Source organism: Phalacrocorax carbo, chromosome 3 (assembly GCF_963921805.1).
Source record: "Phalacrocorax carbo chromosome 3, bPhaCar2.1, whole genome shotgun sequence".
Lineage (NCBI taxonomy): Eukaryota > Metazoa > Chordata > Aves > Suliformes > Phalacrocoracidae > Phalacrocorax > Phalacrocorax carbo.
Window position 1 is genome coordinate 17,461,569 of NC_087515.1, and position 23,541 is coordinate 17,485,109.

General features: G+C 41.3%; 1 protein-coding gene across 4 annotated transcripts in view; it reads left to right on the plus strand.

Annotated features, from left to right (window-relative positions):
* DAAM2 (dishevelled associated activator of morphogenesis 2) overlaps window positions 1-23,541 on the plus strand; it is a 214,309-nt gene that overhangs the window by 127,417 nt on the left and 63,351 nt on the right. For all 4 annotated transcript variants that reach the window (XM_064446028.1, XM_064446025.1, XM_064446027.1 and 1 more), the window contains 3 exons: window positions 996-1,070; window positions 8,095-8,189; window positions 18,509-18,842. In XM_064446028.1, the coding sequence (XP_064302098.1) occupies window positions 996-1,070; window positions 8,095-8,189; window positions 18,509-18,842 (504 nt within the window). The remainder of the gene's footprint in view (window positions 1-995; window positions 1,071-8,094; window positions 8,190-18,508; window positions 18,843-23,541) is intronic.

The following is a 23,541-nucleotide window of genomic DNA, read 5'->3' on the forward strand; positions in this document are numbered from 1 at the left end:
TGAGCTTGGGTGAGCTTAGTCTAGTAAAGATGATTTCAGGTGGATTATTTGGGAGGTAGAGATAGAAGGATTAATACTGCTCCTACTGTAATTGAGGGAATGATGTTCTGTTCCTTCAGATGTTCTGAAGCTGTGCTTAACTTTAGAATAGAATAGAATAGAATAGAATAGAATAGAATAGAATAGAATAGAATAGAATAGAATAGAATAGAATAGAATAGAATAGAATAGAATAGAATAGAATAGAATAGGACTGTTTCAGCTGCAAGGGTCATGCAATGATCATCTAGTCCAACTGGCTGACAGCTTCAGGGCTGACCAAAAGCTAAAGCATGTTATTAAGGGCATTGTCCAAATGCCTCTTAAACACGGTCAGGCTTGGGGCATCGATCACCTCTCTAGGAAGCCTGTTCCAGTGTCTGACCACTCTCTTGGTAAAGAAATGCTTCCTAATGTCCAGTCTAAGCTTCGTTTTGGTTTATCATGTCAAAATGAGACAGTCTTTTGGCTTCTTTTTACTTGAATTGATTTTTTTTTTCCCTCCATGGCAGATGTTAAACCCCTTTGTTGGTGAATCCCACCATCACTCTAGCAGTAGAGAGGCAAAACAATTTATAAGATCTGTCAAGGTAAAGCTACAAAATGTAAACCTGTTATCTGTAAATGGGCTATCCTTCTACTTGGAAACATAGTATATTTAAGGGAATGAGGTTTGCTGCTTAGATGCTGAAGATAACCGTGTCACTGTCAAACTTTTTTTATTCTGTGTTTAATAACCTTAGCTGAAGGGGATTCTTTTTATCTGGCACACCACGGTGACAGTGCATTTTCAGAAATGTTTGTAATACATGCCACACATCTATGTACATTATACAAGAACATGGAGGGAGATACCACAATAAAGAACAGTGCATTAAAGAATCCCAGGTGGTTCTACAGTGGCATTTCATCCTGTAGAGGCTTCTTGTGTAACCTTCTTTAACTTACTGTTTCAGGAACAAGAAGATCCTAATAAGCTTGCTACCAGCTGGCCAGATTACTACATTGACCGCATCAATTCCATGGCAGCGGTAAGTTACCTCTCCTGCAAAGCAAGGAAGATTTCCTACCATAGAAATGTGTTTCTTTAGGAAGAAGTCCCCGAAGGAGAAGAATGTTAGCCCAATTGCATGACTGATTTAAAATAGTACTTCTGAAAAAAGACAAATATCTGTACTAAGAAAGAGCCCTACTCTAGCAAAAGAATAGATTAGAAAGCACCATAAGAATTTCCAGTTTTTATTTCTAATTTGATTACCTTCAGTGCTCAGTATTGTAGATTCTGGAATGAAAATTCAGTGCTGGAGTAATGAGATTGATAATTTAAAATTATTTACATGACAGCTGTGAAGTCATTCCCAAAGTTTGGCCCTTATCCTTAGAACTCAGCTCATTGGCACTGGTCCTGAAAAGAGGGGACAAAAATGTCTGTATGCCTTTTTTGAATTCCTGTACAATTCAGGTGGCTTTAAAGTGTAGTAGACCATAATGGTCTTGAAGAGATTGTCGTGCTCTTGAGTGTTGTTAGAGCACAAAAGTAGTTCAGCTGTGACCCCTTTTTTGGAAATTTTGAGGAATATTAATGTAAAGCTAGATTTCAGCACAGGCACACACTTGTACTTGTGTCTTGGCAGGGCTAGCCAGTCTGAAACGGTGACAATTGAAAGCATCTTTTTCCAAAACTATACTTTTTTTACACAGTTAGCGTTTTTGGAGACCTGTGTGTTGTTTGGGGCAAGTAAAGGTGAAATAATTTGGTGCATCAAGAGGAGTCTTAAGTGCAGCCTGTAAGTGAAGATTGTATGAAAACATGGACAAGAGGGAACCAAGACCCCTATTTTTCCCTTCAGAATAGAACAAGAGAATATATGATGAATCAGAAAAACAACTCTCTGAAAACTAGGTGAAGTTTTGTTTTGTTGTGTGGTTTCAAACTGATTTCTAACTAATAGACAAAATAACATCAGGGTTATTACTTCAGAAGAATTAAAGAAATGGTAGCTGTTCATGTAAGATAATTCCACTTTTATAAGAGCAGATAAATAGAGGAACATACGGCTGTAACACCTTAGACATCAAATGCAAGCCAACAAGATATTTGAGAAAATCTTCTTTATTTGTCCTTGTTCAATAGCTGTATAATATGTCTCTTCCTCTGAAGTATCCAGCAGAGCTGGTCACCAGCAGAAGCAGAACACCTGCATATAGTGTCCACTGATCTCTTTTGATATGGCAGATCTTATACTTCGAAATTTGATCCTTCTACTGATTTTATAGTCAAATTCTGCCTCCAGTTATTCATGTGCAATGTCTACTCAGCTTTGTTTGGCAGTTGTGCAGAAGTGATGGTAGAATTCCTTTCCTAGCGTCTTAGGTAGCACACCTTGTTTGTTTACTTATACTTTTATGTTTAATTTCTAAAGGCTTCTCTGCACCTTTTGTATTGGATTATGAGCTATAAAATAATTTCATAAAAATAATGCCTTAATGGATGCTAAATGTGTCAATACTGATGCATTTCTCATGGTGAAATATGTCTTGCTCTGTAGAAAAAAAAGATCAAGATTTACAAGTTATTATAACTCACTGTAAGAGGATAAAAGAAAAACTGCTTTCTGCTGTGACTCATGAATAACCAAAATGATCACCTTCCTTCATGCCAGATTTTCTTGTGGCAGAGTAATGGAATAAAAAGAATATGGACTTGTATTGAGAAAAGAGATTGAGCTTTTGTGACTGGCATGGTACTGTGCTTTGATTTCCTGACTGAACAAATTTGCTCTACAAGGGCCATTAAGGAATAAAAATAAGTATGAAACCTTGCAATGTCACTGAGCCAAATACTTCTGGTAAGATTTGATCCAAGGCCTCTTGAATCTACTGAAAGTTTTTCCATTGATTTCAGTGACTTTTGGATTAGTCTTTAAATGATCTTGATGTAAACCTGGAGTGAATATGTACACGACACTATTGTAAATCTGGAGCAGTTCCATGGAATGAGACTATATTTTGGCCTATGTTTCTAATTTTAAACATGTTTTAAGAGCACCAATAAACACCAGCCCCAGTAATGTTGTTTGCATGCCTCAGCACTGAATGATTGATAAACTTTTATTTGGCTTCAAGCCTCATGATTTACTTTGATGCTTGAAGTGTTAAGAAGACACACTGGGGTTAAAACCCCTGCTTCTGATTTACCACTTAGTTGCTTCTCTTTTAGGCAGGTGAAACTTATTTGACTTGATTTCACAGGAGTTGTATCAGCGGAAAACTGGAGTAATACAGCTGAGAACTAGCTCCAACATGCTTTAAAAGACATGTTCTATTCATTATTATTTAGACCTCTGAGATTCATAACTTCCAAACGGTTATTTTGGGTCCCTTATAATTTCAGTCCTAAATTTAGTGGTGGGGTTTTGTTGTTTTTTTTTTTAATTTTTTTTTTCAAACTGCATCCAAGTGGAGCTGGCTCAGAAGTGGTGAAAGAAAAACTTTTCATGTTGCTTCCTGACACTGTCTAGTCTATTGCAGTTTGTGTCTCTTGGGCACTATCAGGTATTGCAATATTTTAATTAGAAATACTGCAAGAAGTATTAGAATTGAAATGGTAACAAAAACCACAGAAGTGTTAGTTTAAAATGCCTTAAGTTCTGGGTTTTTTTAATCAAATTTAATATTTGCATCTCCTGTGAGTTAACTGCGTAAGAATCTTTTTACATGCAGCTTTCACATCTTTTTCTATATCCTTTTGTTTAATTATGAGGTTCTTTTTTATATATTAGCTTGGCAAAAAAGTTTTCCCTACCCACTGATAAAACAAAAATGGCACCTTTATACTGATGATATCATTATCTTTCTGTGGATTTCAGCAAGCCAAGGCCCCTGTGCTTAAGGATCATTTTCTCAGAAGACTCGCTGCAGTGTTACCCATTGTATCTGCCCCTCATAGATTGTGCTTGAGAGCAATGTGGTGATTCCTGACATGTTTGACATTCCCTACTTGCAACCTTAGGCCACTATGTTAGGAAGAACTTTAGGTCACAGATTCCTGATCCAGTTCAAAAAGCCATGCATTTTGGGTAGAATTCTGTTCCCACAATTGTTTCTGTTGCTGTGACTTTTTAGATTCTAGTAGTTTTTAAACCCAATTCTCATAAGAGCATGTGACAGTAAAACTGGATCTCTTTGCTAGTCTGTAGTGTGCAATTTCTGTGGAGGGACTATCCCATCCTTCAGCTAGCCTGACTGAAAGGAAGGGGCCAAGGAGATCGTTGGAAAGACAGTCTTGTGGACTGATCATTAAGAGAAACGGATGGCAGCTAATGTCTGATTTAGAAAGAGGACCCTCCAAATTTGCCCAGTTCTCTTGATGTCTACATGCTGTAAATAATATTGGTGATTGTGGACAGGTTGCACACCCACAATTACAGACCATTTCCGTTGTCAAGGTCATTGTCATCTTCTCCTGATTCATCAACACACAAAACTTCTTTTCTTAAAAATGCAGCAGCTGCTGTGTTAATATCACATGTGAAGAAACCTCCCTGTGCTCCTCCTGCCCTCCTCACCCCATGATACTGTCTGCTCGGCAGCACAGATAAACAGCCCTCACTTTACTGAGGAGGAACACTTCTGACAGCACTGCATTGCTGTTATGAGCTTGGCTGTGTGTGCATTTCCACAGAGATGTCCAGGTGAACAGTAGTTGCAGATCTAGCTTTTCTGGAGAGGTGGCTTGGTCAAGAGTATGAGACAGGGGTCAAGATTAATACATACAGCTGTAACCGATCCCTTTTCCTTGACTCAGAAAGCATTCGTTCAGTGCAGAGCAGCTTCACAGGATGTTAAAAATATATATCTTTCAGCAGAATTTACTAGGTGGATGATAACTCTCTCCTCCATCTGGGTTAGGTGACATCTATGTTACTTTAAACTTACATGCTTAGAAGTTCAGGTTTTTCAAATTACATCTATTCATAGTTTATGATTCATAGTTTCTTCTCTTAGTTCAGCCTTAATGTATTTAGAGATGTGGTGCACCTTGAATTTCAACTGACTTCTTTTCTTTGAAGAAGTGTTTTAAAGCAGCATTGTCCAGGTATGTCACGGGAGGCATGCAATACAATATTTTTTTATCAAATTATGATTTTAATTTTACTTGTATTTGTTTATGAACTGGAAGTGATTTCAATAATCACACTTTGTTAGTTATGATTTTAGAGAAGATCTAAAGAAAGAACTTGGACTATAATGAAAAATCAGAACATCCGGGTTGCTTTTTCACTATTTTTTCTATTGGCTTCATTCTTTTTTCATTTTATTTGTGTGAAACACTTAAGTAAAACTAGGTCCACCATTCGGTGTGTTGCTGATGGTAGTTCATGCCCTTTTTTCTCCCTTTTTTCTCTCTCTTTCTCATAGGTACTGTCATCATCCTCCTGTATTTTCCTTCCCAGCACTTTAGGGGAATGATTAGCCATTAGGATAAGGTGTGGGAATTAATCTGTGCTTTTAATAAAACAAAAATATTTCATTTTAAGTGGACCCAAGTTTTCAAAAGTAATTTCTTGGACTACCTGAAGTTTTACACAGAAAATTACATGTGAATGATTTTTTCACAAATCCATGAATTTTCGCCAATTGCCAAATCAAGTAACTAGATGCTGTACTTTCCTGGTGATGCACTTAGTCTGGAAAACTTTACGCAAAATGTGCTTATAAAAAAGAGCCTTATGTATACTACTTTTTAGGGACCACGTAAGGACCTGGCACTATTTTGCTTCCTCTTCCTAGTATGTTTGGTTAACTGATAGTAACTAGCTGCGTCCTCAGCACAGCAGACGTTAGTCCTCGAGTGCAATTTGTAGTTCAGGAAAGCAATTCATCAGTCAGCCACATTAATGAAATCCAGCCTCAAATAATGACAGTTCCCTCCCCTCTGTCTCCCAGGGACAGTTATGCTTTCTATAACTCTTGCCGAGAAAGCTATTTCATAATGCAAACGCGTGACCAGTCTGTCTTTAGAGAGGGCATGAGGATTTGAGTTCCTGGCTATGCACAGGAGTGAGAAATGACAGGCTTTTGGCTGCCTGCAGCTTTAGAAAAGGGGTTTTCTATAATCACTCTCTGTTGTAAAGGCAGGATTATTTGTATTTGTTTCATTTGGAAATGGGCCTTTTTTACTCTGAACGAAATACTGTTGAGCACCTTCCTACCATCCATTTGCTATCCCCCCACAATGGCTCACAGGAGAAATTAAGCTGTTGGAGGAATGGGAGCCTTTCAAAGGAGCATTTATGGGCCAAAGGAAAGATGACCAGATGGGCTGTCACCCAAGAAAACATAAATCAAGCCCCAGATCGCACCCCAGGATTCTGCCATTGAGATTCCATAATGCCTGTTCAGGATTTCTGTTTATTTTTCGGAGAGAGGGATCATATATGGCTTGGCTTAAGCATTTCAATTTATGTTTCTGGCTGTCGGGGGATGCTGGCAAAAGATAAAACATCATCAGCTCATTTTCCATCAGTAGCGCTCTGTCATTCCATTAGGGCAGGAAATAGCTTGCTCTGTTACTGAGTGAATTTGACTTCAGCGTGGATCAGAGGGAGGACCTCTAGAGTTAAACACATCTCCCTGTGCCAGCTGTTCAGCATAAGACAGCAGCGGCATGTAGCCAAATGACCACCCTCAGGATCCGACATGTGTTGGCACCACATGGTTTGCAAAAGCAAGCAACATGGGAGCACTTCCAAGGGAAGTAAGGTGTTGGGGGACATGGGAGAGGGTTAAAGGAAGTTCCAGTGAGAGGAAGGTTTTCTTCAGTGCTTGCTAAATAGTAAAACAAAGACTTAAATATTTTGCCATAATGGGCCACAATTGTAGCTACTCAGATTCCACCACACAGAGGTATCATATCAGATCCCTGATAGATGATACTGGTTTAATCAGGTTATTCATATGAGAAGGGGTTCAAAGCTGCTCCCCAGATACCACTGAGTGATATCTCCCAGAAGTCCTGCCAATAAGAGAGGCATTCATCCTCTCTGTTTTACAATTAAAGTGGTGACGAAGACATAGCTATAGGCTGAGAATTTCCAGTACTGAGTCTTGACTTTTTAAAAAGTCACACATTGAAGTTGTGAGCTTGAATGGTATATGCGGTGGGCACTACAGAGTCTTGTTTCACATCACAAGCTCACAGTGGTGCTGAGTGCTGGAGCCCTGATTTAACTGATATAGCACTTTTTCTAATGTCATGGTCTGACTTTGAGAACCTTATTTTTTTCCTGTATTCCAAACATAATCTCTCACCATAATTTACAGTGATGCACAGCATCAGTTCCAGTTGACTGCAAGCTCTAGTTATCTCAAGCTGCATACTGAGGGAAAATCCGCGTTTCCTGTGCTTCAGTTTACTTGTTAAAAACAAGGAAAGGGATATTATGATGCTCCAGCTTTTTGCAGTAAATGTTCCTAATTAGCAAGGGCAAAGTGTATAGGGAAAATCAGTATCTTAAAACAGGTGATATACTTGGCGTGCGGAAGAGAAGGTACACGAACTGTAATTCAGGGTACTGGCAGGCTGTTTAGTCATTTGAAGAAAATGCTTTTATGCTTTGAAACCTGACACACAAGTCTGGGGATTATTTTTTTCTCTTGCCCCCCACCCCCCCAATCCCTCCAGCCATGTCAGTCTAATAAAAGATATTACCTCTCCCTACAAACTTTGCCTCACATATCCATAGATCACCACAGCAGATCACTGTTCCAAATTAGGTACAGTTTTCTGAGGGCATATTGGAAGTATGATTTTTGGGGGGTAATCTGAGAACTCTAGTTTAGCCAGTGTGGCAAAGCAGTGTGCTGCTGCCAGTCCACATGAGCATCCTCATCTGGATTCAGTTTTGTAGCTGAGGCACTGCTTTCCTGGTGAGAGGTCGGCAGGCACCTCTGCATGGGTTCCTGGAATAGTTGTTTTTCATAATTCCCGTCCTGTCTCTTAGCTTCCAGGCAGCCTGAGCTTTCCTGATTGTCATCTTCTTTTCTGAACAGATGCAGACTCTGTATGCTTTCGATGAAGAAGAAACAGAAATGAAAAATAAAATAGTTGAAGACTTGAAGACAGCTCTGCGGACTCAGCCCATGAGGTAATGTTGTTCGTCTTTCATCACAATTCACTGCCTCCCTTTGGTCAGATGTGGCACAGAAAAGAGTGGCAAGAACAGAAACCTCATTGTCTTACCTCACACAAGCCTCTCTGATATTTCAGACAATCCACAGAGAGCCCTATAGTCCCTGGTCTGAACCTGCCTAGTTGGGAGGGCACACTAACGCTGAAGCATGTAACTTCAGGAAAAGAAAAGACAAAGTCTGCTGTGAAAAACCTGCGGCAGATACGTGCAAACACAAGTAATAACTGTGAAGATCAGATTCTAGACTTCATAGTCCCCTGAACATCCTATGCAATTTCATTCATGTTGGGTAAAATCTCAGCGCCTACTCTGAAATTTGAATTCAGGTTTCCCCTTATCTTTGGTAATGTGAACTGTTTGGTACAAGGCAGCTAATCCATCTGACATCACCTGGTTTGGCATTCTTCCTATTCTATCTGTAACTGTGGAGTAGAGAAATGTTAGGAGACTTTATTGTGTACTGTGTCTTTGAAGGTAAGATCATCTTTGTTTTTCTGGGAACAAAGCTCTGAACAATAGCAAACAAACTAGCACAGAAACCTTTTCCATTTAATGCTTTGAAGACCATTGTGCAGAAGCAAAGCTATAGTTGATATAATCTCAGGAAACACTCTGTCAAAGAGTTTCTGCTTGTCTTTGTATTGGGCCCAAAATAGGCCAAATGTGTTTGCATCCATGCTATCCTGAAATCACAGTTTCAGAGAGCTTAAATAATGCCTAATCAAAGAGGAGGGTTTTTTGGGGGGGTGAACCAAACCAAACCAACCAAATAAATAAATAAATACAAACAACCCAAAAAATTATCTCAAAGAACTTGCATTGCAGTTACGTTGACTTGAAGTGAAGATATTTCTGGGACTTCTTGCAGAGCTAAGAGCTGATTGTGCTTCTCCCCTTCATGAAATTTAAAAAGCTGACTGCATGCAGCTTCTCACCTTATGGCAACTATGAGGTAGAGTGCAACAGCTTAAACCTCAGTGTTTTACCTCCTGTAAGACAGGCTGTAAGAGAGCGCAAAACCAGATTCTAATGCTCCTCTGAGACATATTCATCAGGCTTTGGTAACTTTAGCATGTGGGTAAGTTGAGTGCTTTTATCATGGAAGTGGAGAAACAGCGGCCTATATTGAGATGTAGCCCGAGGGGAGAAGTGACTGTTTGATCCTGTCTATCACTGTCTTAAAGTAACAGGAGAACATAGTAAAATGCAGCTGGACTTCATGTTAAGATGGAAGCTAAGACAACCGCCAAACTCCCAACTCTCACAAGGATTTTAAACCAAAGTCCTGTGCTGTTGAGGCTTGATGTAGCAACTCTAGTACCTTAATGTGGAGCCGGTTTGATACTTCGTCTGTGCATGTGATAGCTTTCATTGAGCATAGCCACAGCAGCAAGGCCTCTCTGCTACGTCCAGCTGAAACACTTCGGTGGCCAGCTCTGTCATTCTTAATAGGACAGCCCAGCCTCCTTGTTGAGAGCAAGGCAATAGAGAAGAAGAAAGAGAAATGTCTTTTGCTCAAATCCTTGCAAGGTTTTCCTTCTCAGACCTATATTGCATCTGCTGGATCCCCTTGACAACAGTGTGTTGCTTCATCTGTTTATAATAACCCTAACAAGCTTCAGAACAAGCATCTTTGAGCTGCCCTATAAAGTGTTCTCTTCTGAATCGTTGGCGATGGTTATGGGGCTTTTTTTTTTTTTTTAAATAGTTAAGCCAAGCCAAATTTTGAGTTAAGTCCTATGTCTCAACTAATTTCCAGCGACTCAATTCGTTAGCTGCCAAATAGGCTGCATGCCAATGCCTGATCAACAAGCCAATTTCTTCTTGATGGAAAGGTTGCAGTAGAGAGGCCCTCAGCTCCATCAAATCCCTCTCATAAGCAGTACGATACCCAAGCCTTCAAAATACTAGTCTTTCTAGTTGATTTTGGACATCAAATCCTATTTATCTTGCCACTTCTGTTCATCAGGCCTCTGAAGAAAATAGAGACCTAAATTCACACAGGATGAACTCTCTGGAATCCATTTGTGATGGTAGGATACGCAGGGGTTCTGAGAGCTTACCAATAGGCTTCTCTGCTTGAATTCTCTGATCTAGAGGAATCTAAAGAAGAAAACTTAATGTGTTTGAATCTGTGTTTTGTTTTACTGTAGAACTGTGTCTCTTCTCATAGAAAATGCAGAGTAATGGCACTAATCTGTGCCTCTATTCCAGCCTACCAGTTCTAACAGCAACAAAAACTGACGCAGACCTACCCAAACTCAAGTTCCTCTCCTCTTTGGAGAAAAGATAATAGAAGCATCCCTGGGCAGGTAGTTGGCCCATTGAGCAAGTGCATTTTGTTCTTGTATTTAGGAGCTGCCCTGAAATAATAAAGCCAGGTTACGTCCCAGCACACAGGAACAACCCCAGCCTTAGAGAACAAAAAACCCACATCTGCATCTTGTAAGGAAACACATTTTCTATTAGGTTTGTAAGAACTTATGACTATAAACAAGTGTGAGGACAAACTGTTGGACAGAAGCAGTGAGAGAAGAGCTTTTGTTTTGGTATTTTAGTGCCCAAAAATGGAGGTTCAGAAGTGCAGCAAAAGTAAATGCTTAAAAGGGACTGGAAAAGGAAATACTTTTTGGAACCCCAGAAAAATACCTGCTTTAGTCTGAATCATCACTAACTCCCATTGCTGTCTGCTTTTCTCCTTTTAACTCAGATTTACCTCCTGTTATTTTTGTTTGATTTAGCCATGTTGCATTCAAGAGCACACTGGAGATGATCATTTATGCACTCAGCAAGCAAAACCCATTATGCTGATTTTTTCAGCAGTTCAGTAGTTGTCAGGATTATGTGTGCCCCTGATTAAAAAACTGATGCTGCAGGGAAGTGTAGCCTTGGCTGTTAACAGGGTGGGAACATCCTGCTTTTGGCACACCCACAGCATATGATCTTTCTGTCTTTCCTGAACTGGATCAAGTCTCACAGGGAGGCTGTCCCCCCTACACTTGGAATCCATCAGTAGGTCATTACCTCTTAGGCTGAGCTGCATCTGTATTAGGATGAAAGGTTTGTTATTAGAGCTAGCTAACTTATTCTGATCAGCACTCTCTAAAACTTGAAAGGCTAAGAGGCACCCTGCCTTTTAAAGTGTGCTAAACTGGTCAAGTGAGAGTCTGAGGTGAGGTTATGCTTTAATTTGCTTGTTTAGCACCTATTAAAACACACCCTGCTTTATTTACACTTGACTTTTTGAACGTGTTAGCTGGAATGCATTGGCAAATATGCTTAACTTTACACCTTTCAGTCTAGAACAAGACCTTATTTTGCAGAATACAGGATGTATAGGATGGCAGTTACTTACCTACATGTATATTGTGAGGAAGAAGGTACTTTGTATGAGTTGGGTTTGTCTTTGCACATACACACACATCCCTGCTTACAGACATACAGATACACATACACCAAACAGTGTGAGGATTATGGCTCTCAGGCTGTCAGCTAAACTCCCACTTCTTTTTCTCTCCTGTACAGTCACTTACATACATATGTCCCCACATACATGCTCACACTATGCAAATTCTCATACTGAGAGTGTCTGTTGGCTCAGAAACTGCTATTGCCATTTCTTTATCTTCCTCCTGCATGATTTCTGGCTTTTCCAGAGAATAGTGAACTAATTGTTTTGGAAAAGGAAGATAAAAATCATCATTTGATTCCTGCTTCTGATGTTAGCTGAAATAAGAAGGTACTTGGTTTTGCTTCCTACTGAGTAATGCAGCTTACTGTTTACTCTCTGGACTAGGAAGAGTACAGGAAAATCCCGATATTGTTTTAAATTATGTCATTAATCAAGGTCTGTGACACACACCACTTTGCTGCGCACACATCCTTTTTGGAATGACCTCATCCAAACAGTCCTAGAAAAATTGTTCTGCCAGTGAGTTTAGTAAGGGATTGTACTTAATTGGGACAATGTGACTTTTTGCATTTACCACTTTTTTCACGTGGTCATCAGAGCAGGCTAAAATACGTGAAGGTTGTATTGCCTTGTATGTCTGTCAGACTAGGTGTTCCATCTGAAAGTATGTTTAAGGGACCCTTTGTTCAGCTGCTTCTTCAGCATGTTTTCTTTTGTCAGTAGAGCTCTGTATGTTCAGAAGGATATCCATCTTAAGTCTTCCCTCAGTCCTGGAACTGAAAGAACAGCAAAACATCAGCCTTGTTTTTTCTCCCCTAAAAGATGGAAGGAATAGCTAAGGCACAGGATGGATTCTTAGAACTGATCTTTGGCAGTGAGGAGGAGAAGGAGAATTTAAACTAGTCTCTCCATAGTAAAGGCATAGTTTAGGCCCAGGTGAGAGAAATGCTCAGAAGTAATTGGCATCACATTGTTTGGTAACAAGTTGAGTTTGTGCTCGTTTTGGTTCCAAATACACCCTTAGCAGTAATTCTTTTAGCCATGAATGTGCTTATTTCGGTCTTCTTAGGCACGCTAGCAGGTAAATGCATTACAAAAACTGAGCTAATTTTTAATCTTTCTATGATCAGTTTAAATAACAAACCGCTTTGAGTGACTTACCGAATTCCTGGTGCACAGTGTTGATCCCACTCTTTGGCCTGAAGGCAGAGGAGCTTTTGCTCCTATGATTTGTTAGGGTAGACAAGATGATGCATCCAAAGAATGTGCAATCAGACTGGTGTGAAACTTGGCAGATTGTCCTAGCAGGGTTTAACTAAACCTTGTTTTCATTTTTGGTGCGCACGTGTTCCTGTGTGTGCTTGCCCTTACTCTGATATTCACTTTGAAATTCAATTTTGAACAAACCCCAAACCTCAGACTGAAACTTTGTTGAAAGCACCAGGCTTTGCCATGTTTCTGGTCAAACTGCTGGCCCAAATAAGCTGAAAGTTGGCAAACCTATCAGCATAGTAAGCATAACTTTCAGGTAGGCCCTGAAAATTCCTGTGTGGTATAGGGTGTAACTGCCAGAAGACCATACATATGTCAAGTCCATATTATCCAGGACATATATGCGTATGGCTCAGGTTTGTCTTGCTGGTGTAGTGAGATAAACAGAGACCAGGGAAATTCAGTCTTTCAGTATGATGCTTCAATTACTGATGCATATAAGGAACAGCATCTCGCTTAAGGACAAAAAACAGAAAGACAGCACATTAGGAAGTATCCAGCAGAGAGGAAGAGAGGCTGGGTAAAAGTGAAATAATACAGATTTTTGGAACTTTTAATTTCTTACACAGATTGCAATTGTTAACCTCTTCATTTGTTTGAGGTGTCTTTCTACATTATGCTGTTTAGATCATGGTCATGGACATAGGATCATACAATCACAGAACGTCCTGAGTTGGAAGGGACCCACAAGGATCATCAAGTCCAACTCCTCTCCCTGCACAGGACAACCCCAAATTTACACCATATCTCTGAGGGCGTTGTCCAAGTGCTTCTTGATTAGCGTCAGGCTTGGTGCCGTGACTGCCTCCCTGGGGAGCCTGTTCCAGTGCTCCACCACCCTCTGGGTGAAGAACCTTTTCCTAATATCCAACCTAAACCTCCCCTGGCACATCTCCCTGCCATTCCCTTGGGTCCTGTCATTGGTCACCAGAGAAAAGAGATCAGCGCCTGCCCCTCCTCCTCCCTTTGTGAGGAAGCTGCAGACCACGATGAGGTCTCCCCTCAGCCTCCTCTTCTCTAGGCTGAACAAACCTGTGTTTGGACTTTAGCCACTCCTCCTACGGTTTCTCCTCTAAACCCTCCACCAACTTCATGGCCCTCCTCTGGACACTCTCCAGTAGCTTTGTATCCTTAATGGACTGTGGTGCCCAAAACTGCACACAGCACTCGAGGTGAGGCCGCACCAGTGCAGAGTAAAACGGGACAATCACCTCCCTCAACTGGCTGCAATGCAGTGCTTGATGCACCCCAGGACTCAGCTGGCCGTCTTGGCTGCCAAGGCACACTGTTGGCTCATGGTCAACTTGGTGTCAACCAGAACGCCCAGATCCCTCTCTGCAGAGCTGCTCTCCAGCCTCTCATTCCCCAGTGTGTGTGTACATCCAGGATTGCCATGCCCCAGGTGTAAAATCCAGCACTTGCCCTTGTTAAACTTCATATGGTTGGTGATTGCTCAGCTGTCTAGTTTGTCTAGATCTCTCTAGAGTGTCAGGAGCTCCTCCCAGTTTTGTGTCATGAACAAACTGAATTAGTATGCCTTGCAGTCCTGCATCCAAGTCATTTACAAAGAGATTAAAGAGTACCGGCCCTATGATGGATCCCTGTGGAACCCCACCAGTGACTGGTCACCAGCCCAGTGTAACCCCATTCACTATAACTGGCTTGACCCATCAGCCAGTTGCTCACCCACTGCATTACATGTTTATGCAGCTGTATGCTGGACATTTTGTGCAGGAGGATACCATGAGAGACAGTATCAAAAGCTTTACTGAAATCCAGAAAGATGACATTGACTGGCTTCCCTTGGTCAACTAGGTGGGTAACCTTGTCATAGAAGGAAATCAAGTTTGTTAAGCAGAACATTCCCCTTGTGAACTTGTGCTGGCAGGGACCGATGACCACATTGTCTTTAAGGTGTTTTTCAGTAACTCCCAGAATAATATTTTCCATAATTTTGCCAGGCACAGAAGTGAGACTGACAGGCCTGTAGTTACCAGGGTCATCCCTGTCGCCCTTCTTGAAGACTGGGGCAATGTTTGCCAGCTCCAGTCAACTGGCACCTCTCCAGATTCCCAAAAGTATTGAAAAATCATTAAGAGAGGCCTTGCTATGACATCAGCCAGCTCTTTAAGTACCCTCAGATGAATCCCATCAGGCCCCATTGACTTTTAGGGACCTAGCTGGAGCAGCAAGTCCTGCACAAGTTCAGGGTTTATTAGGAGTTTACCATTCCCACAGTCGTAGTTCTCTAGCCATGGTTCTCTGGGGGTCCCAGAGCTCACCATTGGTGTTGAAGGCTGAGGTGAAGAAAGCATTAAACATCTCTGCTTTGTCTATGTCTTTGTTTATGAGGTGACCATTCTTATCAAGCAACGAGCCAATGTTATTTCTGGCTTGCCTTTTGCCATTAATGTATTTTTAAAAGCCCTTTTTGTTGTCCTTCATAGTGCTGGCCAGCTTCAATTCCAACTGAGCTTTGGCTGCCCGTGTTTCCTCCCTGCAGTGGCGAGCAGCATCTCTGTAGTCCTCCCATGTCGCCTGACCTTGCTTCCACTGGCCATATACTTTCATTTTTTGCCTTATTTCTTGAAGACGACCCCATGTCAGCCAACCTGGCCTTCTGCCTCACCTGCTTGACTTCCTACATTTTGGAATTGCCTGCTCCTGTGCTCTTAGGAGGTGGTACTGAAAAAGTGACCAGCACTGATGAACCCCAGCACCTTCAAAAGCTTTTTCCCCAGGGGCCTTACTAAGTCCCCCGAGCAACCTGAAGTCTGCTCTCCTCATATCTAGAGTTGAGGCCTTGATGACAATTTTCCTCCTGTTACCATAGATTTTAAACTTGACTGCTTCATGGTCACTGGGACCAAGGTAGCCACCAATCGCCACTTCTCCCATGAGACCTTCTCTTTTAATAAGCAACAGACTGAGGAAGGCACCTTTCATGGTCAGTTCCCTTTGTATCTGTACTAAGAAGTTGTCATCAAGATGGTTTAGGAATCTTCTGGCCTGTTTGTACCAGCTGTGTGGTATTCCTAGTTGACATGTGGCAAGCTGAAGTCCTCCATAAGGACAAGGGCAGATGACTTAGAGGCATCCCTTATTTCCTTAATGACTAACTCATCAGTGTCATCCTCCTGGCTGGGTGGCCTATAGTAGACTCCCACAACAACATCCACTTTATTTGTCTGTCCCTTAATCCTTACTCAGAGACTCTCAGCTGTGCTATCATCAGCTGCAAGCTCCATGCATTCCAACTCCTCTACTACATATGATGTCACTCCCCACCTTGCCTGCCCTGCCTATCCCTCCTGAAGAGCCTATAACAATCCATCATGGCACACCAGTCGCAGGACTCATCCCACCAGGTTTCACTTATGCCAGTGAAGTCATATCTCTGGGACTGGGCCAAGGCTTCTAGCTCCACTTGCTTGTTTCATGTTATTGTTGGTAGACTGAAAAGTCAAATGTAATTCACATGGTTTTGCATTCAGACATTCTAAAAAAGTGGACCTACCTGAATGACCTGTTAGAGGAGGCAGGAGGTAAACAAACCAATTCAGAGAAATTGTTTGCAACACTTTTCAGATCTTTTTTCAGACCATTTTTAAGCCTGGGAACTTTAAATGAAGCATTGCTAGAATGATTGGTTTGAACTGACTTACATAATTCATTCATTTCCATTGTCTAGGAAGCTGTCTGCACGGTCTAATTTGACCCATCTGGATTTTTTTAATCCTGTTTTTCAATAAAATCTTAAACTTTTCTAAGGACTTTCTTCTATATTGTTTTCATTATAAGTTGCCATAATCCTAACTTGAAGAAAGGCAAATTTTATGGCAGAATACAGTAGCAACAGAACTCTAGTGATGTCAGTAGTCAAAATAAGCGTATTCTACTACAGATTCAGTTTTCAGTGTGTCATTTGGTAACTGATTAATTCTGTATTTCCTCTATTTATGATGTTTTTACTGTACATTTTGCTACTGCAGGTTAACAATGGACCTGCTTCATCTTTAATATACCTCCTCAGACTAAAAACAATTAAAAAATTGCAACCAAGGCCATTATAGGACCTCTGCCTTTTACTGAAGAATATCACAGAATCACAGAATCACATGTTGGAAGGGACCTCAGGGATCATCTAGTCCAACCTTTCTGAGAAGAGCACGGTCTAGACAAGGTGGCCCAGCATCCTGTCCAGATGACTCTTAAAAGTGTCCAACGTGGCCGAGTCAACCACTTCCCTGGGGAGATTATTCCAGTGGTTGACTGTCCTCACTGTGAAGAATTTTCCTTTCATGTCCAATTGGAATCTCCCCAAAAGCAACTTCTGTCCATTCCCCCTTGTCCTCTCCATGTGACTCCGTGTAAAAAGGGAGTCTCCGTCTTCTTTGTAGCTACCCCTTAAGTCCTGGTACATGGTGATGAGATCCCCTCTGAGCCTCCTTTTCTCAAGGCTGAACAAGCCCAGTTCTCCCAGCCTATCCTCATATGGCAGGCTTCCCAGTCCTTTGATCGTCTTGGTGGCCCTTCCCTGGACCCCTTCCAGCCTGTCCACATCTTTTTTGTAGAGCGGGGACCAGAACTGTACCCAGTACTCCAGGTGTGGCCTGACAAGCGCTGAGTAGAGTGGGATAATGACTTCTTTCTCTCTGCTGGTGATGCCCTTTTTGATGCAACCCAGCATCCTGTTGGCCTTCTTGGCCGCAGCAGCACACTGTTCGCTCATGTTGAGCTTCCTGTCCACCAGGACCCCCAGGTCCCTTTCCACAGAGCTGCTCTCCAGCCAGGTGGATCCCAGTCTGTGCTGCACTCCCGCATTATGTTTTCCCAGGTGCATGACCTTACGCTTGTCCTTGTTGAACTTCATAAGGTTCTTGCTGGCCCACTCCTCCAGCCTATCCAGATCTCCCTGCAGAGCAGCTCTCCCTTCTGGAGTGTCTACTTCCCCACTCAATTTGGTGTCATCAGCATACTTCATCAGGCTACACTCTTTAACTTTATGTGCTCCTTTACATACATCACAGGATCAGAGTGTAAAGTCAGTACAGCTGACAGACGCAGTGGTAATGAATTTTCCTCTGTCAGTGTACCCACCCCTTGAGGTGGAAGTCTGTAAGTAGTATTGGCTAAAAGTTTGACCTAAGTCTAAAAATGTTTTTCAAGATAATCTGAACTCATAATTAAAATTGTGGTGATGAGTCTGTACGAAAATGTATCCTGTGCGTATTAGCATGTATGTAAGATGTAGAGTTTCGAAGAATGTGTTCAGCCTTGAAAATGCAGCAGCTATTGGGGTAGACCACAGCAGGTGTTTGGTGGTAACCACAACAAGGAACACAACGACTGAACAGTAGGGTCATAAGGTGATAGAATATAATTGCCCTGAAACCATGTGAGGCACCATTATTAGCTAGTCTGTTTTCTCTCTTTTATCTGTTTTGTTTTGTTTTTTTCTTAAATACCTGGGAATTATTCTGTGAACTTCAGGCTAAAAACTAGCCAGATGCAGGGTTGAATAATATGGTATCTTTTGAATAAATTGCCTTTGGTCTGCCTTTTCCCTATCTGGTTTTCTTTTTTTCAGGTTTGTGACCAGGTTTATTGAGCTGGATGGCCTGAGCTGTTTGCTGAACTTCCTGAAGAGCATGGACTATGAGACCTCAGAGAGCCGTATACACACATCCGTTATAGGGTGTATCAAGGCACTGATGAACAACTCCCAGGGACGGGCTCATGTCCTGGCTCATCCGGAGAGTATCAACATCATCTCCCAGAGCTTACGGACTGAGAACATTAAGACCAAGATTGCTGTGCTGGAGATCCTAGGGGCTGTCTGCTTGGTACCAGATGGTCACAAGAAAGTCTTGCAAGCCATGCTTCACTATCAAGTCTATGCTGCCGAAAGAACAAGATTCCAGGTACAAGGAGGATACTTTCCCAGAAATACCCAGAATGATGAATCTCTGCAGGAATTCAGGTTTACAATTGCATGTATTGAAAATTTGCTAGGTAGTAAAAAGGCAATATTTCTCATTTTGTTTTAGCAAGGGCTCTTGCTCAAATAGATTATCAGCATATGTGTATTTTTTTCAAGACCTGATTGCTTGTCATTAATTCTAACTTAAAATTTCCTATATTTTACCTTAAAATGAGGGTTTGCTACGTTAAATGAAATCTGTTAATCTGCTCATACTCTAACCTGATGGCATTTCTGGGGTGGTAATAATCTGTTCTGCCATTTACTGTTTGTTCTTAGGTGAAATGGTAAGGGTGGTGTTGGGCCAGCAGGCCCTGGATCCTGTCAGCCATTATCTCCTACCTCCTCCTCAGCTAATGAATGTATCAGTGGATTTTGGACTACAATGAGCTATGACTGTAAAAGTGAATGGGGAAACAGTCCGTGCGCATGAACAGTAGCTGCCAACGTTTGTGGTTAGGACTAAATGCACTATGGGATTCACTCACTGTGACTCAGACCTGAGACTGGGACACAGGAGGTCTTGGCTTAGTCCTGGCAGCCAGGATCCTGGTAGCCAAGAGGGCAAACCACATCCTGGGGTACATCAAACACAGTATAACCGGCCGGTCAAAAGAGGTGATTATCCTGCTGAATTCAGCGTTGGTGCAGCCTCAGCTTGAATATTGTGTGCAGTTCTGAGGCCCACAACTTGAGAAGGATGTGTAGGTCCTGGAATGCATCCAGAGAAGGGCAACAAAGCTCGTGAAAAGCCTGGAAGGAATGTCCTCTGAGGAGTGGCTGAGGAGTTTGGGCTTGACTAGTTTGGAGAAAAGGAGCAATTTCATTGCTCTCTGCAGCTTCCTGAGGAGGGCAAGTGGAGAGGGAGGTGCGGATCTCTTCTCCCTGGTATCCAGTGACAGGATGCATGGGAATGGTTCAAAGCTGCACTGGGGAGGCTCAGACTGGACATTAGGAGAGAGTGGTCAGACACTGGAACAGGCTTCCTAGAGAGGTGGTCAATGCCCCAAGCCTGTCAGTGTTTAAGAGGCATTTGGTCAATGCCCTTAATAGCATGCTTTAGGTTTTGGTCAACCCTGAAGTGGTCAGGCAGTTAGACTAGGTTATCACTGCAGGTCCCTTGCAACTGAAATAGTCTGTTATTCCATTCTATTCTATTCTATTCTATTCTATTCTATTCTATTCTATTCTATTCTATTCTATTCTATTCTATTCTATTCTATTCTATTCTATTCTATTCTATTCTATTCTACTCTATGTGGCATTGGCAAGCCCACCCCTCTACATGCACTGCCCCATCCAGCTTGCTCTCTAGTAATTAGTTGAAATGGAGAATCCTTCCTGAAATAATTTTACATTCTTCTATACCTTGGAGACAGGTAGGGGTAGCCTTAGATGCTCAGCAAAAAGCAGTGGTAACTCACAGTCCTGACAAAGCTTGTGGTGCTGTGTGGTGCTTCCACTCCTCTTTGTAAGAAGGAGGAAGAGAGGTTCAGAATTATTACTGGCAACCATCTAAAACTTGAGTTTTTGCATAACTTGCTGCTGACAGTTTTAGATTGGAACGCTGATTATTTCCAATTTGCGCGTGCTCAAGTGTAGTAGAATGATATAGAGATTATGTATTTAACACGGTAACATAAAACAGGACATGTTTCATTGAATGTTAGAGTTATTTCTGGTCAGTGCTCTAAGCACAACTCTTGTTACCTGCCACAGCTGGCCAAAAGTAGAAGACCCAGCAACTGGTGAATTAGTACAGAAGAAAAGCTGTGACTTAAGAAGATATGGTTCTTACCAAACTTGCATTGGCTCTGACCTGCTGTAACTCCTACTATTTGAATAGGAAACTTACAGTTTTATACTACAGTATCTAAAGTCAAAATCCAAATTACAGTGAGATGCCTAAGTGATATAAACACTTGCAATCCTGATTAACTTAACTAAGTTCCACCAGGTCATACCAGCTGAAGACCACTAATCAAACTGTGCTGAAATATTTTGGAAATGATGTCCTTGCTTTTTCATATTTTTTTTTTAATTGAAGTTAATGGAAAATATAGATAGACCTCTTATGAATATGAAGGACTATCTCCTTAACAAAATTTCCTATTTTGCTCTAGAGTGGAAAATCTGATGTAAAATATTTCTTCTTTCTAAATTGCCAGCATTTCATCTACTGAGTGCAAGTATCGATCTAATCCTTAGCTTCAGAAAGGAGTCCCTTTAAAGCTATGGGAGATTCTCCAGAACTTACTCATCTTTGTTGAGACTTCAGTCTTCTGTTGAATGCCTTTTAGTACTACATCTTCTCCCTGTATCTCTGCTGTTCAGTATGCTCACAGGTCTATCAGGATCAGCATTGTCTTGGCATTTGCAACAAAATTCTAATACTTTATGTCTGAAATTATATTTTGGCGGTTCCTATTTTCTCACATTTGCTGCAGCTTCTTTGCCTGCTTTAATCCTTGACCCTTCTTCCATGCTGCCCTTCTGTCTGGTATAACTCTCCCTTTAATGTCCAACAGGCAATCTGCAGTTCCTTTTTTAAGATATTCCTTGAAAACTGTCCTCTTCAGAGCAGAATTCCATCTTTATGCTAATGCCACAATAATATAAAGACATGCCTTCAATCTCCTTCCTGAGGCGATCTGGAAAATCTCTGCCTTTTCTTCATCCAATTTTTGTTTGAAATATGCTTCTTTGCCTACAAATTCTACTCTGCCTCTTAAAGAAGGGAGATGAAAGAAAATGTTGGAAAGCCAGACAATAAACCCTCAAAGCAGAAATGTGCAATTAAGAAGATGAGCCCTTGGTGTCCTTGCCGGGATTCTATTCCATCTGATGTATTCAAAATCAGTACTAGTGTAATTCTGTCTCACTGTGACCAGGAAAATATTGCTTTGTCTTGAATTTCTTAGGTGCTTTTTTTGTGAAGATGGAGGTTTGTAAAATGCTATGGAAACTGAGAAAGAAGAGTTTCTGATTTCAGTGTCCTTTATGTCTGCATTATCCTATTTATGACACAAGCTTGTCATAAATGGACTCATGGAGTGAATGAATCATGTTATGACGTTGTAACGTGTACATTTTAACATGCCATATTTTGAATCAAACTAATGTTGCAAAGTCATAATGCTGTACTGGCCAAGAAAAGTATATCAAGACGTTCCAATGCCCTTCCTGCCTAATTTGCTATCTGAAACACCCACCCAGGTGGGGACCCCTGTGGGGAGAAAGAATTTTCCGTTTAGTCTTGAGAGAACCTAGGTGTTAGATATTTTCTGAAAGGAGCCGATTTCACTTGCTGATGAAAATATTAACTGGGCTGCTTTGGGCAGAACATTCTTCCTTCTTACTGTGGCTAGAAATTTTGAAGCTTGAGGTGAAGGAATAAAGGAAGCTCAATATTGTCAGGTGACAATATTGAAATATTGAAAAGGTGGAGATTATGAGCATCCCTTCCAGAGTATCCTTGCCTGGTTTGTGTAAACACTTTCAGTACAGACCATAATCTGTAGGGAGAAATCTGATCAATTTGGAATTGTAGTAGAGGAGCTAACAAGGAACAAATTAAAATGCTGTATTCCCACTTGATTTCCTTCTTCCCCTCAGGGCTCATCCAAAGCCTTCTGAGGTTTGCTGCAGATTGAATGAAACCCTACTGGATGTCAGTGATGAGGAATAATGGGATTAAGTGAGGAAAGTTTTGCTTAAATAGTAGGAAAAACCTTTACAACCATAAGATCAGTTGAGCCACAGAGCTGGCTGCCAAGAGGTGTGGTGAAATCTTTTTCACAGGAAATGTTCAAGTAAAGACTTGAACTGCAGCCATTTGTGAAGGGTTGGAGATATTGGAGTTCGGCCACAGTGTGTGGGTGTAGACTCTGATCTTTAGGAATTGCATGAACTTATAGTGTTTCCTTCTAGCGCTGAACAATCACATGAAGATGTGCTGCTCTTCAATTAGCTTAGTGCAACCCAGAGTTTTTGTTTTTCTTGCCCTGAATTTGGCTTGTTCTCCACTGCATTCTGCTCCTAGTCCGGCCTTCTGAAATGGGGGATAGAAAACTTTTTTAACATACTTCAACCTGTCTGGATGCTGTATCTGATATATTGTTGCATAGACTCTAGCATGTTCGTAAAAGTCTGTGAGAATATACTGTAAGAATGAGGCCTCTGAAGAAAACCAGCAAAACCATCCTTGGTTTTAATGCTTCTCTAGTAATGGCTGCTTAAATTATTCCAAAAAGACACATGTGCTTTGGATTTCAGTGTCAAACCTGACAGTAACAGAACTAAATTCTCTCATTTATTTCACAACTGCTTATTTGTCAAGGTGAAGAGTTGGGTTTGCTGGTGAATTTGAAGACCTCTTAAATAGTCTCCTGTTGTCATTGTCAGAGATAGGATGCTGGACTGGACTGACCATCAGTCTGACTCAGTAGGGCATTTCATGTATTTTTATGTAAGAATCATTCCCATTTCTAACAAACTGGGGGAAGGGTTGGTATTTGGCCATGATATAACTACTGGAAATCATGGACGTGATGGATATGATGATTAGAAGATGCAAGATAAAGGAGTTTATGAAATCAAGCTTGCTTGACAGTGAACATACTATGCTTAGATATAAGAAC